At 45.9% G+C, this 20096-nt stretch overlaps 1 protein-coding gene across 5 annotated transcripts; it reads right to left on the bottom strand.

Moving 5' to 3' along the window:
• Positions 1–1327: 1327 nt before the first annotated feature.
• Positions 1328–19450, bottom strand: LOC106611969 (kelch-like protein 3). 5 transcript variants are annotated; one of them, XM_014212691.2, is made up of 16 exons: positions 18848–19450; positions 18100–18222; positions 17687–17793; positions 17355–17476; positions 15954–16116; positions 15423–15532; positions 11988–12035; positions 11746–11862; positions 11163–11312; positions 10713–10830; positions 10001–10198; positions 8557–8658; positions 6881–7009; positions 5794–5934; positions 5541–5684; positions 1328–5354 (listed from the first exon to the last, which is right to left on the bottom strand). In XM_014212691.2, the coding sequence occupies exons 1-16, from the start codon at positions 18865–18867 to the stop codon at positions 5326–5328; spliced, it is 1821 nt and encodes a 606-aa protein (XP_014068166.1). In that variant the 5' UTR covers positions 18868–19450; the 3' UTR covers positions 1328–5325. The 5 variants fall into 5 exon arrangements, with proteins under 5 accessions (XP_014068166.1, XP_014068168.1, XP_014068167.1 ...); XM_014212693.2 differs by lacking the exon at positions 17687–17793 and having other exon boundaries at positions 17355–17505; XM_014212692.2 differs by lacking the exon at positions 11988–12035 and having other exon boundaries at positions 18848–19445.
• Positions 19451–20096: the final 646 nt, after the last annotated feature.

The raw sequence follows: 20096 nt of genomic DNA on the forward strand, positions 1-20096 counted from the left end.
TGCTGGTTAAGTGTGCCTTGAATTCTAAATAAATCAGTGTCACCAGCAAATCACCCCCACACCATCACACCTCCTCATCCATGCTTTACGGTGGGAACCACATATGCAGAGAACCACATATCCGTTCACCTACTCTGCATCTTTCAAAGACACGGCAGTTGGAACCAAAATTTACACTGGTCTAGAAGTCTCTTCTTCTTATTGGTGTCCTTTAGTTGTGGTTTCTTCGCAGCATTTCGACCATGAAGCCCTGATTCACGCAGTCTCCTCTGAACAGTTGATGTTGAGATGTGTCTGTTACTTGAACTCTGTGAAGCTTTTATTTGGGCTGCAATTTCTGAGGCTGGTAACTAATGAACTTATCCTGTGCAGCAGAGGTAACGCTGCTGCTACTCTCTTTTATCTATGCATAGGCACTTTAATAACTCTACCTACATGTACATATTACCTCGACTAACCTGTGCCCCCGCACATTGACTCCGTACCGGTACCACCTGTATAGAGCTTCGTTATTGTTATTTTACTGCTGCTCTTTAATTATTTGTTACTTATCTTTTTCTTTTTTTTAAACTGCATTGTTGGTTTAGGGCTTGTAAGTAACCATTTCACATGTGACAAATACAATTTTATTTGAACTCTGGGTCTTCCTTTCCTGTGGCGGTCCTCATGAGAGCCAGTTTCATCATAGCACTTGGTGGTTTTTGCAACTGCACTTGAAGAAACTTTCAAAGTTCTTGAAATTTTCCAGATTAAGACATGAAGGTCAGTCAAAGTAATGATGGACTGTCGTTTCTCTTTGCTTATTTGAACTGTTCTTGCGATAATATGGACTTGGTATTTTACCAAATAGGGCTATCTTCTGTATACCAACCCTACCTTGTCACTGATTGGCTCAAACGTATTAAGAAGAAATTCCATTAATTAACTTTTAACAAGGCACACCTGTTCATTGAAATCCATTCCAGGTGACTACCTCATGAATCTGGTTGAGAGAATGCCAAGAGTGCGCAAAGCTGTCATCAAGGCAAAGGGTGGCTACTTTGATAGCTCTCAAATAAAAACATATCAAAATATATGTTTAACACTGACTACTACATGATTCCATGTGTTATTTCATAGTTTTGATGTCTTCACTATTATTCTACAATGTAGAATAGTAAAAAGAAAATAAAAACCCTGGAATGAGTAGGTGTGTCCAAACTTTTGACTAGTACTGTATATAAAGATTAACACCATACACAGTCCCTACTGAATCCTAAGATCCCATACAGTATCGTGTTAATGTTCAGCACTGTTAGACAATGATTCAAGGCCACACTTCCCCCACTTAAAATGCAAGGCCATTTTTATTGGTCATAAACCGAGCAGCTGAAGATATATGAGGACAGGTTGGGTGGAATGGAAGCAGTAAGGCCATACAGGGTTTTGGACACCCATGGTCTGTAAACCCAGGCTGGTGTTGTTATGCAGGTTCAGTGCAGGTCCCTGAGTGGTCCACCTCTGACCTCTGTCTGCACCTCTCCACAGGGACCCTGGGAAGATCTCAATTGCATACTCCTTGCGTCCTCTCTCCTCAAATACTATTGGATGAGAAGGTCAGAGGGGAGGGTCCTCTGGCTTTCTCATCCAATGGGTTTTGAGAAGGAGACAAGGAGAGAGGACGCAAAGTATGCAATTGAGATCTTCTCCCTGTGACCCTGCTCAGTCTAGGATTGTCAGTGACATGCTGTAGATACAGCTAGTAGAAATACGTGGTGTATCACTATTCCCACCAATACAGAAAGTAGCCCTACATTCCGTATGACAAGTGGCTTGAAATGTAATGTACAAAGCCACAAACATGGCTGCTGAGCTGATGGCATTCACTAATAAAGTCACTGACAACTACAGATGTCATCCTCATACACTCCCAGTCTGAGTCCCACACACACACGAACACACACACACATCTCCTACCAATCCACATCTTACAATGGTGGCTCACAGTCAGCTGCATAGTCCAAGTGAATAAAAAGCCAGGTTAGTTTCAGTAGCATTGAAAGTGTAAAGTAAGTCTGCTCATGGTGATTTGGAGGGGACCTTGGTTCTATGACGAGAGGCAGATGTTCTAGAAATTCACATGAAAAATGGAACCACCATAACCATGTTTCCAAATGGAACCACCGTAACCATGTTTCCAAATGGAACCAGCGTAACCATGTTTCCAAATGGAACCAGCGTAACCATGTTCCCAAATGGAACCACCGTAACCATGTTCCCAAATGGAACCAGCGTAACCATGTTTCCAAATGGAACCACCGTAACCATGTTCCCAAATGGAACCAGCGTAACCATGTTTCCAAATGGAACCAGCGTAACCATGTTCCCAAATGGAACCAGCGTAACCATGTTTCCAAATGGAACCAGCGTAACCATGTTCCCAAATGGAACCAGCGTAACCATGTTCCCAAATGGAACCAGCGTAACCATGTTCCCAAATGGAACCACCGTAACCATGTTCCCAAATGGAACCACCGTAACCATGTTCCCAAATGGAATCACCGTAACCATGTTCCCAAATGGAACCACTCCCTGAACAGAGGACTGATGCTCAAGAGAATTCCAAAAGGTGGTACTATCATTTAATATCCACAATAAACCTTAGAAAATATTTCACTGACCTTGATAAAATATTTAATATACTTAACATTATACAAGTTGCCTATGTCCTGCATATTTCAACATTGCTCTGGGGTGGCTAACCATAACCATAGTAAACCTACAGATTGTGCAGTATGTAGAATCATTTAAAATACCAGAATCTCAGTGAAAGAAATGACAGTATAGGCTAGGCATAGAAACAGACAGTAGGGGTCAATTCCATTTCAAGTCAAGAGATTCATTATTATTCAAAAAGAGAACATTTAATCGTGGCTTAATTATATTTTCAAAGAGGATTTTTTAATTCATGAATTGAACTTCAGTTCGCTTCTTGAATTAATGAGAGTTGAAATGTAATTTAACCCAACCCTGGTAAAAGATGTTCTGAGCTTGAAATAATGTTAACCAGAATCATTGGACCTGATCCAGAAGTTGTAAAGTAGTCTTTTGGTCATATTACAGTAAATTAGCTTAATACAAAACAAAAAGGTGATAATCCATTCATTCTTGGACACGGTGTTCATTGTCTAACTTTGTTTTTGCATCAATTTGGCACGTCTCCTTCAGAGAGAGACAAGGTTTGTGAACAAACCCCCAGACACATTATGAGAGCAGTATGGTACATAGAATATGCCAAGTCAAGACTGACTGCATGTTAGTTATCACTTTGCAGTTGTCTTTACAGTGCATTTAAAACACTACATTAACACGGTGCCCCATTGCAGCCAATTCCAATATGAGAAAAAAATACAATATCGATTTAAAATTGGAAATTGTACTTGAGGCATGTGGCTCCTGGTGAATGCTGGTCCAGGTTGGTCCTCCAGTCTGCCTGCTGAGTTCTTCAGACCAGTGGTCCAGGTGGTATTAAAAAGGGAGGGCCCACTCAGGCTGCAGACAGTGAAAGCCTGTTGGTTTCACCTTGGTAGTGACCATAGTGCCGCAGTCCATAGGTCTCCAATAGAGAACAGAAGACTGACCTGATCATCAGTGCATTTCTACATCAGTAGTCAAGTCACTAAACCTCGAGTCCCAAGTCCCCTGTGCTCGAGTCCGAGTCAAGTCACGAGTCCCTATGGCTGAAGTCCGAGTCGAGTCCAAGTTCGAGTCATGAGTCAAGTCACTAGTCCATCAATTTATAATAGGTCTTATTAAGCAATTGTTTCTAGTTGCCACCAGATGGCAGTATATACCACTCCTTCATGAAAAATAACTCAACTCACTTACAAATCATCACTACCTCACAAGTTCTACTCTATACATGTGTTTCACTACTTATTTACTACATAACTTAATGGTAAGTCAGGCTCTCAGCTACTGCCCACTGATATTTGAGTAGGTTTTTTATTGCAGAATGAAAACTAAAAGGGAGACTTGTCAGAACCAGGGGTATAACCATTAAACCAATTCTGTTGTAAAACTTTTCAAAATCATTTACTCCAAATGGAAACCGCAAACAAGAGTTTCTATTGGACAAATTCAGGTAGTTCCCTCCCAGTTTCGTTTTCTCTGTTTGGTTCTTAAACGGTAAATGGTTTCCTTAATGAATACACCCCTGGTTCTTAAACAGTAAACAGTTTCCGTAATGAATACATCCCTGGCGATGGGATGCAGGTGGGAAAGTGGGCGGCTAGAGCGAGACAACAAATTCAAAGACAGCTTACTTCTCTATCCTCAGGGTAGAGAGAGACAAATAGCTACACTGTTGTTTACTATTAAACTCAACACTAGTACTGTTTTACATTTCATAAAGCAGTTTGTGTTTCTTAACCAGGCAAAGCTAAATAGTAAGCAGATGACTGGTGGTTACGGGGAAACAAGAAAGTTGCTTGCGCGATGTGTAGCGGCCAATGATTGGAGGCGTAGCCCGCCTTCCGGTCGTGCTCCCCCGCAGCTCACCAGCTGATGTAGGCTGTGTGTGGCGCGTCCTTCCCACTGCTAGAGAACAGAACCCTCGATGCTCTGCTCACCCAGTGCTGCTAATATTCTCCTTATTATAGTAGCCTATCCAGTCAGTCCAAGTGCAAATACAAGTCACCAGAAGGCGAGTCCAAGTCCAAGTCCGAATCACAAGTTATGAAAATCGGGACTTGAGTCAGACTCAAGTACTACAACACTACCAGAGCTCATTGTCGGTTTGAGAGGCTTGTGTTAGCGCAATGTGTGTCTGCACGGTCACAGTCCCATGCCGCAGACTGACCGCAGTCTAGTTTCCCAGGCCAATCAACAACCTTCTTCTTGGTCATAGCTCATTTAGTCGATCCCTTAAAACAAGGCCAGTTTATTTCCCCCTCTGATCAGTTGTAAGGAGTCTGAGGGGAGTGAGGCCCTCCTAATACTAATGTAGCTAAATGGCCCCCTGTGAGGCTGCAGGAAAACAGGCCCCCTCCAGTCTTAAGACACTCTGATCCAGGCAGATTTGTTGAGTCTTGGGGTCATTTTGACCATGGAAGCCAATGTCTCTCTCAGGTCCACTCTGCCTAGAAGGAATGCAGTTAGAGTTACAGGGCTGAGACAGCAGCTCCGCTCTGCAGAGCACTGTCCGGGCTGGGGTTTCCCTCCCTCCTGAGCCACCCGTCAGGCTAGTGTTACTCCATGGAGTTGACTGTGAAATCAGACGTCTGTGTGGCTCCCTTTGATTGCTACCTGTGGCTGTGGGGTCCTGCTGCCATCGGGGCCTGATAGTCATAAAGGTTTGTCTATAACGGATACACCTTGAGTGGATATAGCAGGGTATATCAGGACATAGATTAATAACACACTAAATGCAGCATAACACATTCAACACCAAACCATCTCACGACCAACATGTCTTAATTCTTCAAAGGAGAAGGTTCTGAGTTTGGATGCAGAGACAAGCATTTGAAAGGTGGTATGAAAGGTCAAAGGTGAAAGTTTACCTGCATAGCTTCGGCCGTTGCTCATGTTGGTGGGGATGAGGCTCCACTTGTCTGTGGCAGGGTTGTAATACTCCACTGAGGAGAGGTTACACGAGCCGTCGTCTCCTCCGATCACATACAGCAGTCCGTTTATAGCACACACACCTGCATGAACACAGGGGAGGTTAGTGAGTCACACACACTCTACAGACAATGATATGCAGAACATTTGGGCATAGGGGAGTGTGTGTGTGTGTTGCATCAGGCTACTCACCAGCGTTCCTCCGACACATGTTCATGTCACACACCTGTCTCCAGGTGTTACTAGGTGGGTCGTACACCTCCACACTCTTCCTCACCAGGGGCCCATCATGACCCCCTGCTGCATACAGCTGCCCACTTAGCACCCCAACACCTGCACACACACACACACACACACACGTCTGGTTATATCTTTTCCCACATAAACACATATACTTGCACAAGCTACAGATGTTTCCCAGCAATAACTGCAGTCCATTAACTACCCACAAGGAGGAGCGATCACTTCCAGTAATTCTCTTGTTAAGTGGGCCATCTACCTCTACGGCAATTATCTTATTTCAGTGCTCATTGGGTTTAGATCGGTGTATGCCTATGCAAAGAAAACATTGCTTGCAGTGCATTAAAACCACATCCTGTGAGTATTGTCTCATTTTCACTGATGTGGTTGTGCTGTTCCCTCCTAGCTCCTGCTGCCAGTAAGTTAGTGAGCAGTAGAGTCCTGGATGAACCCAGGCAGTGTCCATAGGAATCAACGGGCTGCATTGTGTTGGTGCTACTTCCTCTGGCCAGCTGAGCGGACTGCACAATGAGCACAGGACACTCAAACACATTCAGAGCCAGGAGGCTCACACACAGAGAGGCCAATGGACCTCCACCAGATCACATTCAGAACAACAACCTTCACTGAGACAGAGACACTCTCACAGAACCAAACTAACAGAATGGGAGGGAAGAGACACAACAGAACCCTTTGGGAAAGAGAGAAACCATCCCAATAGAATATTTTTATTTACAAGACCTTGGGTCTTGTGACACCTTGCCGATTTCCAGGGATCTCTGTAGACAGTGAGAGTTACTGTGAGGTTAGTCGAGCCCATTACAACTCTATATATAGTCCTATACCACATATCATACTGCACAGCTCCATTACACATTCCCTGGACTTAAAGTCACAGCACTCCCATGTCTCTGTGGACACTGACAGTGTGAGTGCAGTGTGTCTGTACGGCACAGAGGTAGCATTGCCTGCTTCTAAACACGTAGGATAGCTAGTCTGTGATAAGGAGAGGGTTGTTGATGGTGAGGACTGTCTGCACCTGCCCCGCTGCGTCTGGTGCTCATGTCAGCCATGTAGCCCCACTGGTTACTGACTGGGTTGTACTCCTCCACCGTGCTGAGACACTGCCGTGACGCCCCGTCGTAGCCACCCACCGCATACAGCTTCCCTGTACAACACAATACACACCCACTGAGGAATACAACGAGGAACACATACAAAGAGATGCTCAAAGTACAACCGCAGACAGGAAACTGACAAATACACAGGCACAGAAACACTATAGACACTAAGTGGACAAAACATGAGGAACACCTGCTCTTTCTATTACATAAACTGACCCGGTGAATCCAGGTGAAAGCTATGATCCCTTATTGATGTCTCTTGTTAAATTCACTTCAATCAGTGTAGATGAAGGGGAGGAGACAGGTTAAAGAAGAAGCTTTAAGCCTTGAGACAATTGAGACATGCAAAGTGCCTTTAAACGGGGTATGGTAGGAGGTGCCAGGCGCACCGGTTTGTGTCCAGAACTGCAAAGCTGCTGGGTTTTTCACGCTCAACAGTTTCCCACGTGTATTAAAAATGGTCCATCCAGACAACTTGACATAACTGTGGGAAACATTGTAGTCAACATGGGCCAGCATCCCTGTGGAACACCTTCGATACCTTGTAGAGTCCATGTCCCAATGAAGTGAGACTGTTCTGAGGAGAGGGGGGGGGGTGCAACTCACTATTAAGGTGTTCCTAATGTTTGGTAGACTTTGATGAGAAGCTCTATATAGGAGGAGAAGCTCTATATAGACTCTGAGGAGAAGCTCTATATAGACACTGAGGAGAAGCTCTATATAGACACTGAGGAGAAGCTCTATATAGACACTGAGGAGAAGCTCTATATAGACACTGAGGAGAAGCTCTATATAGACACTGAGGAGAAGCTCTATATAGACACTGAGGAGAAGCTCTATATAGATACTGAGGAGAAGCTCTATATAGACACTGAGGAGAAGCTCTATATAGACACTGAGGAGAAGCTCTATATAGACACTGAGGAGAAGCTCTATATAGACACTGAGGAGAAGCTCTATATAGACTCCGAAGAGAAGCTCTATATAGACACTGAGGAGAAGCTCTATATAGACACTGAGGAGAAGCTCTATATAGATACTGAGGAGAAGCTCTATATAGACACTGAGGAGAAGCTCTATATAGACACTGAGGAGAAGCTCTATATAGACACTGAGGAGAAGCTCTATATAGACACTGAGGAGAAGCTCTATATAGACACTGAGGAGAAGCTCTATATAGACTCTGAGAAGAAGCTCTATATAGACACTGAGGAGAAGCTCTATATAGACACTGAGGAGAAGCTCTATATAGACACTGAGAAGAAGCTCTATATAGACACTGAGGAGAAGCTCTATATAGACACTGAGGAGAAGCTCTATATAGACACTGAGGAGAAGCTCTATATAGACACTGAGGAGAAGCTCTATATAGACACTGAGGAGAAGCTCTATATAGACACTGAGGAGAAGCTCTATATAGACACTGAGGAGAAGCTCTATATAGACACTGAGGAGAAGCTCTATATAGACACTGAGGAGAAGCTCTATATAGATACTGAGGAGAAGCTCTATATAGACACTGAGGAGAAGCTCTATATAGACTCTGAGAAGAAGCTCATAAAAAGCACTGTTGACACTATTCTTCTCTTACCGTCCACCACTCCCACTCCGACACTACTGCGTCTCGTGTTCATGGGAGCAACAAACATCCACTCATTGGTCTTATAGCTGTAGGCCTCCACCGACGACAGGCCTGAGACGGAGGGAGAAAAGGAAGGAGGGAAAAGGGCGAGAAGAAAGAGTTAACAAAGCAGCTCTAATTTACCTTCTGAAAGCAGGGCACAACACTTGGCCAACACTAATGCTCTCTCCTCTCCCCTCTCCTCTCCCCTGTATCAGTAACACTAATGCTCTCTCCTCTCCCCTCTCCTCTCCCCTGTATCAGTAACACTAATGCTCTCTCCTCTCCCCTCTCCTCTCCCCTGTATCAGTAACACTAATGCTCTCTCCTCTCCCCTGTATCAGTAACACTAATGCTCTCTCCTCTCCCCTCTCCTCTCCCCTGTATCAGTAACACTAATGCTCTCTCCTCTCCCCTCTCCTCTCCCCTGTATCAGTAACACTAATGCTCTCTCCTCTCCCCTGTATCAGTAACACTAATGCTCTCTCCTCTCCCCTCTCCTCTCCCCTGTATCAGTAACACTAATGCTCTCTCCTCTCCCCTCTCCTCTCCCCTGTATCAGTAACACTAATGCTCTCTCCTCTCCCCTCTCCCCTGTATCAGTAACACTAATGCTCTCTCCTCTCCTCTCTCCTCTCCCCTGTATCAGTAACACTAATGCTCTCTCCTCTCCCCTCTCCTCTCCCCTGTATCAGTAACACTAATGCTCTCTCCTCTCCCCTCTCCTCTCCCCTGTATCAGTAACACTAATGCTCTCTCCTCTCCTCTCCCCTGTATCAGTAACACTAATGCTCTCTCCTCTCCCCTCTCCTCTCCCCTGTATCAGTAACACTAATGCTCTCTCCTCTCCTCTCCCCTGTATCAGTAACACTAATGCTCTCTCCTCTCCCGAAGTCCTCTCCTCTCCCCTGTATCAGTAACACTAATGCTCTCTCCTCTCCCCTCCCCTGTATCAGTAACACTAATGCTCTCTCCTCTCCCCTCTCCTCTCCCCTGTATCAGTAACACTAATGCTCTCTCCTCTCCCCTGTATCAGTAACACTAATGCTCTCTCCTCTCCCCTGTATCAGTAACACTAATGCTCTCTCCTCTCCCCTGTATCAGTAACACTAATGCTCTCTCCTCTCCCCTGTATCAGTAACACTAATGCTCTCTCCTCTCCCCTGTATCAGTAACACTAATGCTCTCTCGCATCACATAAAGTCAGGGTGACATCACCACTGTGCCCAACCACACAATCTAGACATTCATCCTGGGGTTACTACTGTTCCCTGCTCCATTCAGTCACACTGCAACACGCTCCACTGCCTCTCAAAGGACTGCTGGGACACTTAGACAACACACTTTCTTAGACTACACACTGGTGTTGGGCAGTGGTGATGCAGGGGGAAAAGAGCGGGATAGGACTGTGTACCTGTGCTCCCATCGAAGCCCCCCACAGCGTAGAGCAGGTCCCCCAGCACGGCTGCCCCCAGAGTGCTGCGCCGCTCTTGCATGCTGGGAACTGTGGTCCACTGGTCTCTCATCCCGTCGTACATGTCCACCGTCCTGACTCGCAACGAGCCGTTGAAGCCTCCCACAGCGTACACCCTCCCTGCCATAAACACCACACCTGAGAGAGAGAGAGAGAGAGAGAGAGAGAGAGAGAGAGAGCAGAGAGAGAGAGAGAGAGAGAGAGAGAGAGAGAGAGAGAGAGAGAGAGAGAGAGAGAGAGAGAGAGAGACAGAGAGAGAGACAGAGAGAGAGAGAGAGAGAGAGAGAGAGAGACAGAGAGAGAGAGACAGAGACAGAGAGAGAGAGAGACAGAGTGAGAGAGACAGAGAGAGAGAGAGAGAGAGAGAGAGAGAGACAGAGACAGAGACAGAGAGAGAGAGAGAGAGACAGAGACAGAGAGAGAGACAGAGACAGAGACAGAGAGAGAGAGAGAGACAGAGACAGAGACAGAGAGAGAGACAGAGAGAGAGACAGAGAGAGAGACAGAGAGAGAGACAGAGAGAGACAGAGAGACAGAGACAGAGAGAGAGACAGAGAGATTAAAGGCTTGTAGGTTTCCCCAGTAGAACAGACAAGTCAGAGAGGAGTGTGTGAATTCAGAGGTGGTAGCGGCCAGAGGGAGGTGTGTTTACCTGCTCGACAGCGTCTGGACGGCAGGTCAGCCACCTGGTACCAGCGGTCCTCTTGGAAGTCATAGCACTCCACACTACGGATGGCCTTAGGAGCCTGCCCACCCACCACTATCATCACCTAACACAACAATAGGGCTCCGGTTGGTTCAGTCAGTGGGTATAAATAACTGTGTGTGTGGGCTTCTATTGCTCCCCTTGAGGGTACCGGAAATCCCCACAAGGATAGTTAAACAAGAAACATTCTCCCTCGTGGGGACATTTCCCAGTTCCCCACAAGTAAAGTAAAAAAAGGCTATTTTAGGCTTAGGGGTTAGGTTTAGGGTTAGGAGATAGGGGTTAAGGTTATGTTAAGGAAAATATGATTTTTTTATGGGAATAAATGTTTTGGTCCCCACAAGGATAGTAAAACAAGCGTGTGTGTGTCTGTGTGTGATGCAAGTGTTGTCTGACCTTGGGCAGGCTGATAGGCGTGCGTGGGCGTGTCCTGTCGGTCTTGATGAGGTGGCGCTGGTCAGCGGGTAGGAGGTGGTACTTCATGGCCTCGATCAGGAAATCCTTACAGGAGTTGTTGTTCTTGATCAAGGCCTCCTTCTCCACTATCTGCTCCACAGGACACAGCACAGTGAGCAATACAGACACATGAAACAAGTTCAAGTCAAGTACACCATCTTGAATAAAACAATGCAGTGGGTTTTCAAATATCACAGTTTGATTTGTATGGTGGAGCATGTGGGTGCTTGATTAACTATTCATGCTATCTGACAACAAGGTGAATGGTGGTGCTGAGTGACCCAACTGTACCAGGTCATCTCTGGACCGTAGGACTCACCTGTACTAGGTCATCTCTGGACAGTAGGACCTACCTGTACTAGGTCATCTCTGGACAGTAGGACTCACCTGTACTAGGTCATCTCTGGACAGTAGGACCCACCTGTACTAGGTAATCTCTGGACAGTAGGACTCACCTGTACTAGGTCATCTCTGGACAGTAGGACTCACCTGTACTAGGTCATCTCTGGACAGTAGGACTCACCTGTACTAGGTAATCTCTGGACAGTAGTGGCAGACGAACGTGCTCCATCAGCTTTGGCATGTGCTCCAGACGAGCCTCCTTGTCGTGCTTTATCCATGCAACAATGGCCTCAAATACCTGAGGAGAGAGAGAGAACAGAAAGGGTTAATTACATTTACCAAGAGGGGAACAGGAACTGGATCTAACTTGTGCTGACTCCCCTCCTTTATCTGAACACAGACTGAGACAGCCATCTACCATACCTCGCTCTTTCTCATCCAACCTGCTCCTCCACTCTCCTGCTCTATTCCCTGAAGATAGATAGGATCAGAGCTGTGAATGGATAGATAGGAGACGGGGGCCAGATAATAGAGACAGGGCTGGTGTCATGTTGCTGTGTACATCGGTTGAAGAGGAGGAGGCTACTTTGCTTTGTAAGCACATTAGCAAGTGAAGCCTGAGGCCTGGAGTGGTGGGTCCGCAGCAGTAGTAACAGCAGTAATGCCAGCAGTAGTAACATCAGTAGTAACAGCAGTAGTAACAGCAGTAGTGCCAGCAGTAGTGCCAGCAGTAGTAACATCAGTAGTACCAGCAGTTGTGCCAGCAGTAGTGCCAGCAGTAGTAACAGCAGTAGTGCCAGCAGTAGTAACAGCAGTAGTGCCAGCAGTAGTGCCAGCAGTAGTAACAGCAGTAATGCCAGCAGTAGTAACAGCAGTAGTGCCAGCAGTAGTAACATCAGTAGTGCCAGCAGTAGTAACAGCAGTAGTAACATCAGTAGTGCCAGCAGTAGTGCCAGCAGTAGTAACAGCAGTAGTAACAGCAGTAGTAACAGCAGTAGTAACATCAGTAGTACCAGCAGTAGTGCCAGCAGTAGTGCCAGCAGTAGTGCCAGCAGTAGTGCCAGCAGTAGTGACAGCAGTAGTGCCAGCAGTAGTGCCAGCAGTAGTGCCAGCAGTAGTGCCAGCAGCAGTGCCAGCAGTAGTAACAGCAGTAGTGCCAGCAGTAGTAACATCAGTAGTGCCAGCAGTAGTGCCAGCAGTAGTAACAGCAGTAGTGCCAGCAGTAGTAACATCAGTAGTGCCAGCAGTAGTGCCAGCAGTAGTAACATCAGTAGTAACATCAGTAGTGCCAGCTGTAGTGCCAGCAGTAGTAACAGCAGTAGTAACATCAGTAGTGCCAGCAGTAGTAACAGCAGTAGTACCAGCAGTAGTAACATCAGTAGTAACATCAGTAGTGCCAGCTGTAGTGCCAGCAGTAGTAACATCAGTAGTAACATCAGTAGTAACATCAGTAGTGCCAGCAGTAGTAACAGCAGTAGTGCCAGCAGTAGTAAAGCAGCAGTAGTAACAGCAGTAGTGCCAGCAGTAGTAACATCAGTAGTAACATCAGTAGTAACAGCAGTAGTGCCAGCAGTAGTAACAGCAGTAGTAACATCAGTAGTAACAGCAGTAGTGCCAGCAGTAGTAACAGCAGTAGTAACAGCAGTAATAACATCAGTAGTGCCAGCAGTAGTAACATCAGTAGTGCCAGCAGTAGTAACATCAGTAGTAACATCAGTAGTGCCAGCTGTAGTGCCAGCAGTAGTAACATCAGTAGTAACATCAGTAGTAACATCAGTAGTGCCAGCAGTAGTACCAGCAGTAGTGCCAGCAGTAGCAACATCAGTAGGCGCCAGCAGTAGTAACAGCAGTAGTGCCAGCAGTAGTAACATCAGTAGTACCAGCAGTAGTGCCAGCAGTAGTAACATCAGTAGTAACAGCAGTAGTGCCAGCAGTAGTAACAGCAGTAGTAACATCAGTATTAACATCAGTAGTGCCAGCAGTAGTAACAGCAGTAGTGCCAGCAGTAGTAACAGCAGTAGTAACAGCAGTAGTAACATCAGTAGTGCCAGCAGTAGTAACAGCAGTAGTACCAGCAGTAGTAACAGCAGTAGTGCCAGCAGTAGAAACAGCAGTAGTGCCAGCAGTAGTAACAGCAGTAGTAACAGCAGTAGTGCCAGCAGTAGTGCCAGCAGTAGTGCCATCAGTAGTACCAGCAGTAGTGCCAGCAGTAGTAACAGCAGTAGTGCCAGCAGTAGTAACATCAGTAGTGCCAGCAGTAGTAACAGCAGTAGTACCAGCAGTAGTAACAGCAGTAGTGCCAGCAGTAGTAACAGCAGTAGTGCCAGCAGTAGTAACATCAGTAGTAACAGCAGTAGTGCCAGCAGTAGTGCCAGCAGTAGTGCCATCAGTAGTACCAGCAGTAGTGCCAGCAGTAGAAACAGCAGTAGTGCCAGCAGTAGAAACAGCAGTAGTGCCAGCAGTAGTAACAGCAGTAGTGCCATCAGTAGTACCAGCAGTAGTGCCAGCAGTAGAAACAGCAGTAGTGCCAGCAGTAGTAACAGCAGTAGTGCCAGCAGTAGAAACAGCAGTAGTGCCAGCAGTAGTGCCAGCAGTAGTAACAGCAATAGTACCAGCAATAGTAACATCAGTAGTGCCAGCAGTAGTAACAGCAGTAGTACCAGCAGTAGTACCAGCAGTAGTAACAGCAGTAGTAACAGCAGTAGTAACATCAGTAGTGCCAGCAGTAGTAACAGCAGTAGTGCCAGCAGTAGTGCCAGCAGTAGTAACAGCAGTAGTAACAGCAGTAATAACATCAGTAGTGCCAGCAGTAGTAACAGCAGTAGTGCCAGCAGTAGTAACAGCAGTAGTAACAGCAGTAGTGCCAGCAGTAGTGCCAGCAGTAGTAACAGCAGTAGTAACAGCAGTAATAACATCAGTAGTGCCAGCAGTAGTAACAGCAGTAGTAACAGCAGTAATAACATCAGTAGTGCCAGCAGTAGTAACAGCAGTAGTAACAGCAGTAGTAACAGCAGTAGTGCCATCAGTAGTAACAGCAGTAGTGCCAGCAGTAGTAACAGCAGTAGTGCCAGCAGTAGTAACAGCAGTAGTGCCAGCAGTAGTGCCAGCAGTAGTGCCAGCAGTAGTAACAGCAGTAGTGCCAGCAGTAGTAACAGCAGTAGTGCCAGCAGTAGTGCCAGCAGTAGTGCCAGCAGTAGTAACAGCAGTAGTAACATCAGTAGTGCCAGCAGTAGTAACAGCAGTAGTAACAGCAGTAGTGCCAGCAGTAGTGCCAGCAGTAGTAACATCAGTAGTGCCAGCAGTAGTAACAGCAGTAGTAACAGCAGTAGTGCCAGCAGTAGTAACAGCAGTAGTGCCAGCAGTAGTAAAAGAAGTAGCAGCAACAGCAGCAGCAGTAGGAGTAGCAGCAGTAGCAGCAAGAGTAGTAGCGGTAGTAGTAGCAGCAGTAGCAACAGCAGTAGCAGCAGTAACAGCTCAGGTACAGCTCTCTCACCCTCTGTGGTAAGTCACTCTGGGACTGGGACCAGGCTGTTTGTGACAGGGCTGTCCTCTATTACAGCAGGACGGGGACTCTGCCATCACAGGGAATGGTGAGGGATGGGGAGACTATTGTGATGGTGAGTGATGGGAAGCCTGTTGTTATAAGTGTTGTCTGAGGAAGACCAGGAGGAGAGAGATTGAGAGCTGAGCTGTACTGAGCTCATTGATAGCAAAGAGAAGAAGGAGTTGCCGGAGTGCACTTGTCTTGCATAGTTATAAAGTAATCCTCACTTTACAGGGTAGGAAAGGATATGAGCCTGCATTGTCCCTGAACAGAAAAGAAGGGGTTGGTTTGGGATGTTCTGGTGGCTGGCCTACCTTCTCCTCTGTGGACACCGTGAGTTTGTCGCTGGATATGAGACCGCACACATGCTGCAGAGACAGGCCCATGAACTCCTCTCCCAGCATCACCTCGGAAAAATGCTGCTCTGTTAAACAAACAAGCACACAGTTAGACAAACAACTAGGCTGTTCACGGTCTGTTACACCCCTGAGCAATGACAAAGGTTATCAGCATACGGCCAGCAAGCCCCAGCAGTTTACCACGTCTCTACAACGTAAGGTCAAATTTGATATTCTGTTGACATTTAGATGGGATACAAGGTTTGAGCAGAACGATGTCCATGCAAAACAGAGCCAGGGTGGGTCACATCTTCTAAAAGCAGTCGGAGTCAAGAACTCCCTTCACTTGAAGCTCAAAGTAGTCTGTCATAAATACCCACTGTATGCTTTTTAACGGCAATCTGTTCATACTGACTGACCAAGACAGAGGGCAGTTTTTCCATCCCCTCCGCTAAGCTTACACCCTCTGCCTGGTGAAACGTAGAAGTGAGGTGGGGCTCCACTAACCAGAGTAGGCATGAGACTGGTTGAGGAGCTGGGTGCAGGTGTGGAGGTCGGCAAAGGCTCGAATGCCCAGACAGTTGGTGGGGTGCAGCTGGCTCTGCAGGAACTCGCAGCACACCTGCCTCACGTCCATCAGCTGCAGGAGGCTGGCTGCAGGCAGGAGCACCTACAGAGACACAACACAGGGGTCAGAACACACAGCAGGAGACTGGACACTCTCAGTTCAGCCATCAGAGAGAGAAGGCGGGCCCAATACAAGACAATATCATTAGGTCAATTAGTAGAATACACAGCAGGAAAATGCTCTCCTTGTCATTCATTTCTAATGCCAAACAAATCTCCATGTTTTCAATTAGAATTCAGAGGATTTTAATACTATTCAGTGGTTTGAGGAATCTATGGGAGGCAAACTCATTTCAATTCCAGAGTAGAGTTAATACCAAAATTAAGGGCAACCCAAACGGAGCCCCAACTTCATCTACAGGGGACCATGATCCATGATGTCAGTGCCACTCAGAACGGACAATGTGTCAGAAACAGCCACATATTTACTAGGATAAGAGCTTAAGCTGTGAAAACCCCAAAACAGAGACAGCAGGGATTACAGGAGAACTCTGCAACCCCGGCTCTCAGACTATAGCAGGACAACTAGAATAATGTGTACGTACCAGTGGTACACGGTGGTCAATTCTAAAGGAGACATTTGGCTTCTCTGGTTTATTAGCCTCTAGCCTACCAGTCCTTCAGTAATATTCTGTGCTTTAACAGGCAGCCCAGCGCTCCCATTTGTCCACATCCCCACACAGGCAGGCACACAGAAACTAGGTCACTCAGCCAGTCTCTCCTTTAATTTAGGCCTGTGATTTCATTTTTGCCTGTTGCCCTTAGCTCTGAACAGGGAGCTGCAGGCTCACTATTATAGTGGGTGTTTTCAGCAGTTGTGGCCCACACATTCTGAGAGCTAACATGGACAGTACCAAAGCACCACACATACACACAATGAAAAATGATCCAATCTAATGACAAGGCTTGGATGCCATTCTAAAACAAACACACACACACACACACACACATAAACACACACACACACACACACACACACAAAGCGGGGCATGTTGCAAACATTGAGAGGATTTCCTCTCCCTCCATGCACATTTCCTGAGCTAATAATAAGAGGAAAAGCCCTGCCTGCTGAAACCTTGGCCTCAACAGCAAGGAAGGAAGGAGCAGACTGTAAATGCTAGAGAAAGGGAAAGGGCTGGTAGGAGGAGACAACTTTATGCCACATAAAATTATAAAGAGACCAATGAAGGAATGCCAAAGCAACATGAAAGAATCCATTGACTCCACTGCTGTAAGCACTTAAACATGTCGGAGGACACAGACAGGGACGCTGTAGCTCACCTGAACGTTGTCCTCCGTTACTTCAATCATAGCTGTATAGATATAGTCCACCAGTTTTTTTAGTGTTTGGCCATCGACATCCCTGATCTCCACCTGCTGGGCTTTGCTCTCACTCATGTCCCCTGTCCGCCACACACAGTGAGAGAACCCACTTGAGAAGGTTTAATGTGACATGAGGGAAAAAAATAATCTCACTGTCACAATAAAGTGGGCTTCACATTCACAACATGTTTCACTTGACCCACGGCTTTCACAATGATGACAAATGTAGCCTATATACACAAACGTATACAGTACAGTCCATTTACCACGAACTGTAGGAAGGCTAATACCTGTGAACATGGCACAGAAGTAGGGGCTGCAGGAGGCTAGCACCAACTTGTGTGCTGTCACCTCTACATTTCCCGCCACCAACAGAACGTCGCACAGCATATTCTTACTGTAAACAGATGGTTGAACAGTGTTTTCTCAAATCATCATACTGAGGATTTCTAAATAACTGTCAACATCATACTGAGGATTTCTAAATAACTGTCAACTGGATACAAGTGCTCCAGCTGTGTGCCGAGGTTACTGTAGTATTAGGTCATTCATTGCAAAGTAGACTATTCGGTGCCAAGGATAAGCCATTATGTATAATGTGAAGGTTATTACTGTGTCATATCAACATCTTACAAAGGCCATCACATGGCTTATTTTCAGTGATGAAAAAAGGGGATACTAGGCAGGGGTGAAACCAACCTACCTCCTCATGTCATTCATCAGCTGAAATGCCTTTCTCATATGGGTGTGGTTGAAGGTGTGCATCCCCACATCCATGGCATCTTCCTCGGGGTCACAGGTCGGCTGCTGGTCATTAGATTCTCGACTGGTCAAGGATAATAAACTGGGCATTAATAGGCCTACCCAAGATAACGCAAGATCATTAACCTCAGTCACAATAACCCCAGCCCTTTGATTTGTACAAAAATGGTATTAACAAAATCCCACTGTCATTCCAAAGACAATGCTAGAGATAAGTTCGTGTTGCTCAAAATAAGTGAACATGCATTTTAAATTGCAATAAAGTATTGTAATGTATGTTTCAACAGTAGCTACAGTTGTTAGCTGGCTAACACAGTAATTTAGCAGCTGATGTTCGTAGCTAGTCATTTGGCAGCTCTTTCGCTAGCTAGTAACGTTACTTGGTTACTAGAACCACGTTACAATGTTCCACTCTTATTAACGAACGTACTAACAAAGTACGGTAACATACAGTTGTCTTGGGCTACCTTTTGCTCACGCTGTTCGCTTAGATTGCTAATACTAGAACTACATTGACAAACCAACGAGGCAGTGCAGTACAGTAACGTTAGTTAGCTAAGCTAGCAAGTCATCCAGCTATCATAGAAAATGACAAATCTTTCTAAATTATGATAGCAAGTAATCCGACAACAGCTGTACTGAATTCATCGGAAGCGTCCACTTTCATTCCGACTATTATGTCCACTTACCCCGAGGTTATACAATCCATGATATCAGATGTGCGGCATAAGTACAGGGGCTGGCTACGGTCCCATGCACAAAATGTATCGTCCAAACTAAGTCCAACACAGCACTAGCATGAAATTGCTTATAATCGGAAATGTACTCATTCATTAAACTGACAAATAAACCTAGCTAATAATAAGCAAGCATCTTCCCATGGTTACTGCTTCTTTCCTTTTTACCTTAAACTATTACAACATGTATTTTCTGAGAACTGATTAAGGAAGGGCAGAGAATGTTTTTCCCAGTCACCACTGCTGCTTCACCCGGCCCCATTTCAATCCGCAAAGCTTTGTTCCACGGAGAGGTCTACATCTTGGATCCACTTGCACCCGCGTTGCTAGGTTACGGAGTGTCGGGGTGAGGAGAAGAAGAATCCACCCAAGAGACTTGGTTGGGACAGTGGGTTACAAAGTAGCCATTCATGAGGTAACTTTATAGCTAATAATATCAATATTCATCATATCAACTTTCGAATATTGATATACAGTGCATTCTGAAAGTATTCAGACCCCTTGACTTTTTCCACATTTTGTTACCTACAGCCTTATTCTAAAATGGATCAAGTTTTTTTCCCCTCATCAATCTACATACAATACACCATCATGACAAAGCAAAAGCAGGTTTTTAGAAATGTTTGCACATTTATTAAAAATAAAAACCCGGAAATATCACATTTCCCTAAGAATTCAGACCTCTTACTCAGTACTCTGTTGAAGCACCTTTGGCAGAGATTACAGCCTCAAGGCTTCTTGGGTGTGAAGCTACAAGCTTGGCAAACCTGTATTTGGGGAGTTCCTCCCATTCTTCTCTGCAGATCCTCTCAAGCTCTGTCAGGTTGGATGGGGAGCGTCGCTACACAGCTATTTTTAGGACTCTTCAGAGATGTTCGACCGGGTTCAAGTCCGGGCTCTGGCTGGGCCACTCAAGGACATTCAGAGACTTGTCCCGAAGTCACTCCTGCATTTTCTTGGCTGTGTGCTTAGGGTCATTGCCCTGTTGGAAGATTAACCTTCGCCCCAGTTTGAGGTCCTGAGCGCTCTGGAGCAGGTTTTCATCAAGGATCTCTCTGTACTTTGCTTCGTTCATCTTTCCCTCGATCCTGACAAGTCTCCCGGTCCCTGCCGCTGAAAAACATCCCCACAGCATGATGCTGCCACCACCATACTTCACCGTAGAGATGGTGTCAGGTTTCCTCCAGACGTGACACGGCAT

The sequence above is a fragment of the Salmo salar genome, chromosome ssa09 (genome assembly GCF_905237065.1).
Source record: "Salmo salar chromosome ssa09, Ssal_v3.1, whole genome shotgun sequence".
NCBI classification, from domain to species: Eukaryota; Metazoa; Chordata; class Actinopteri; order Salmoniformes; family Salmonidae; genus Salmo; species Salmo salar.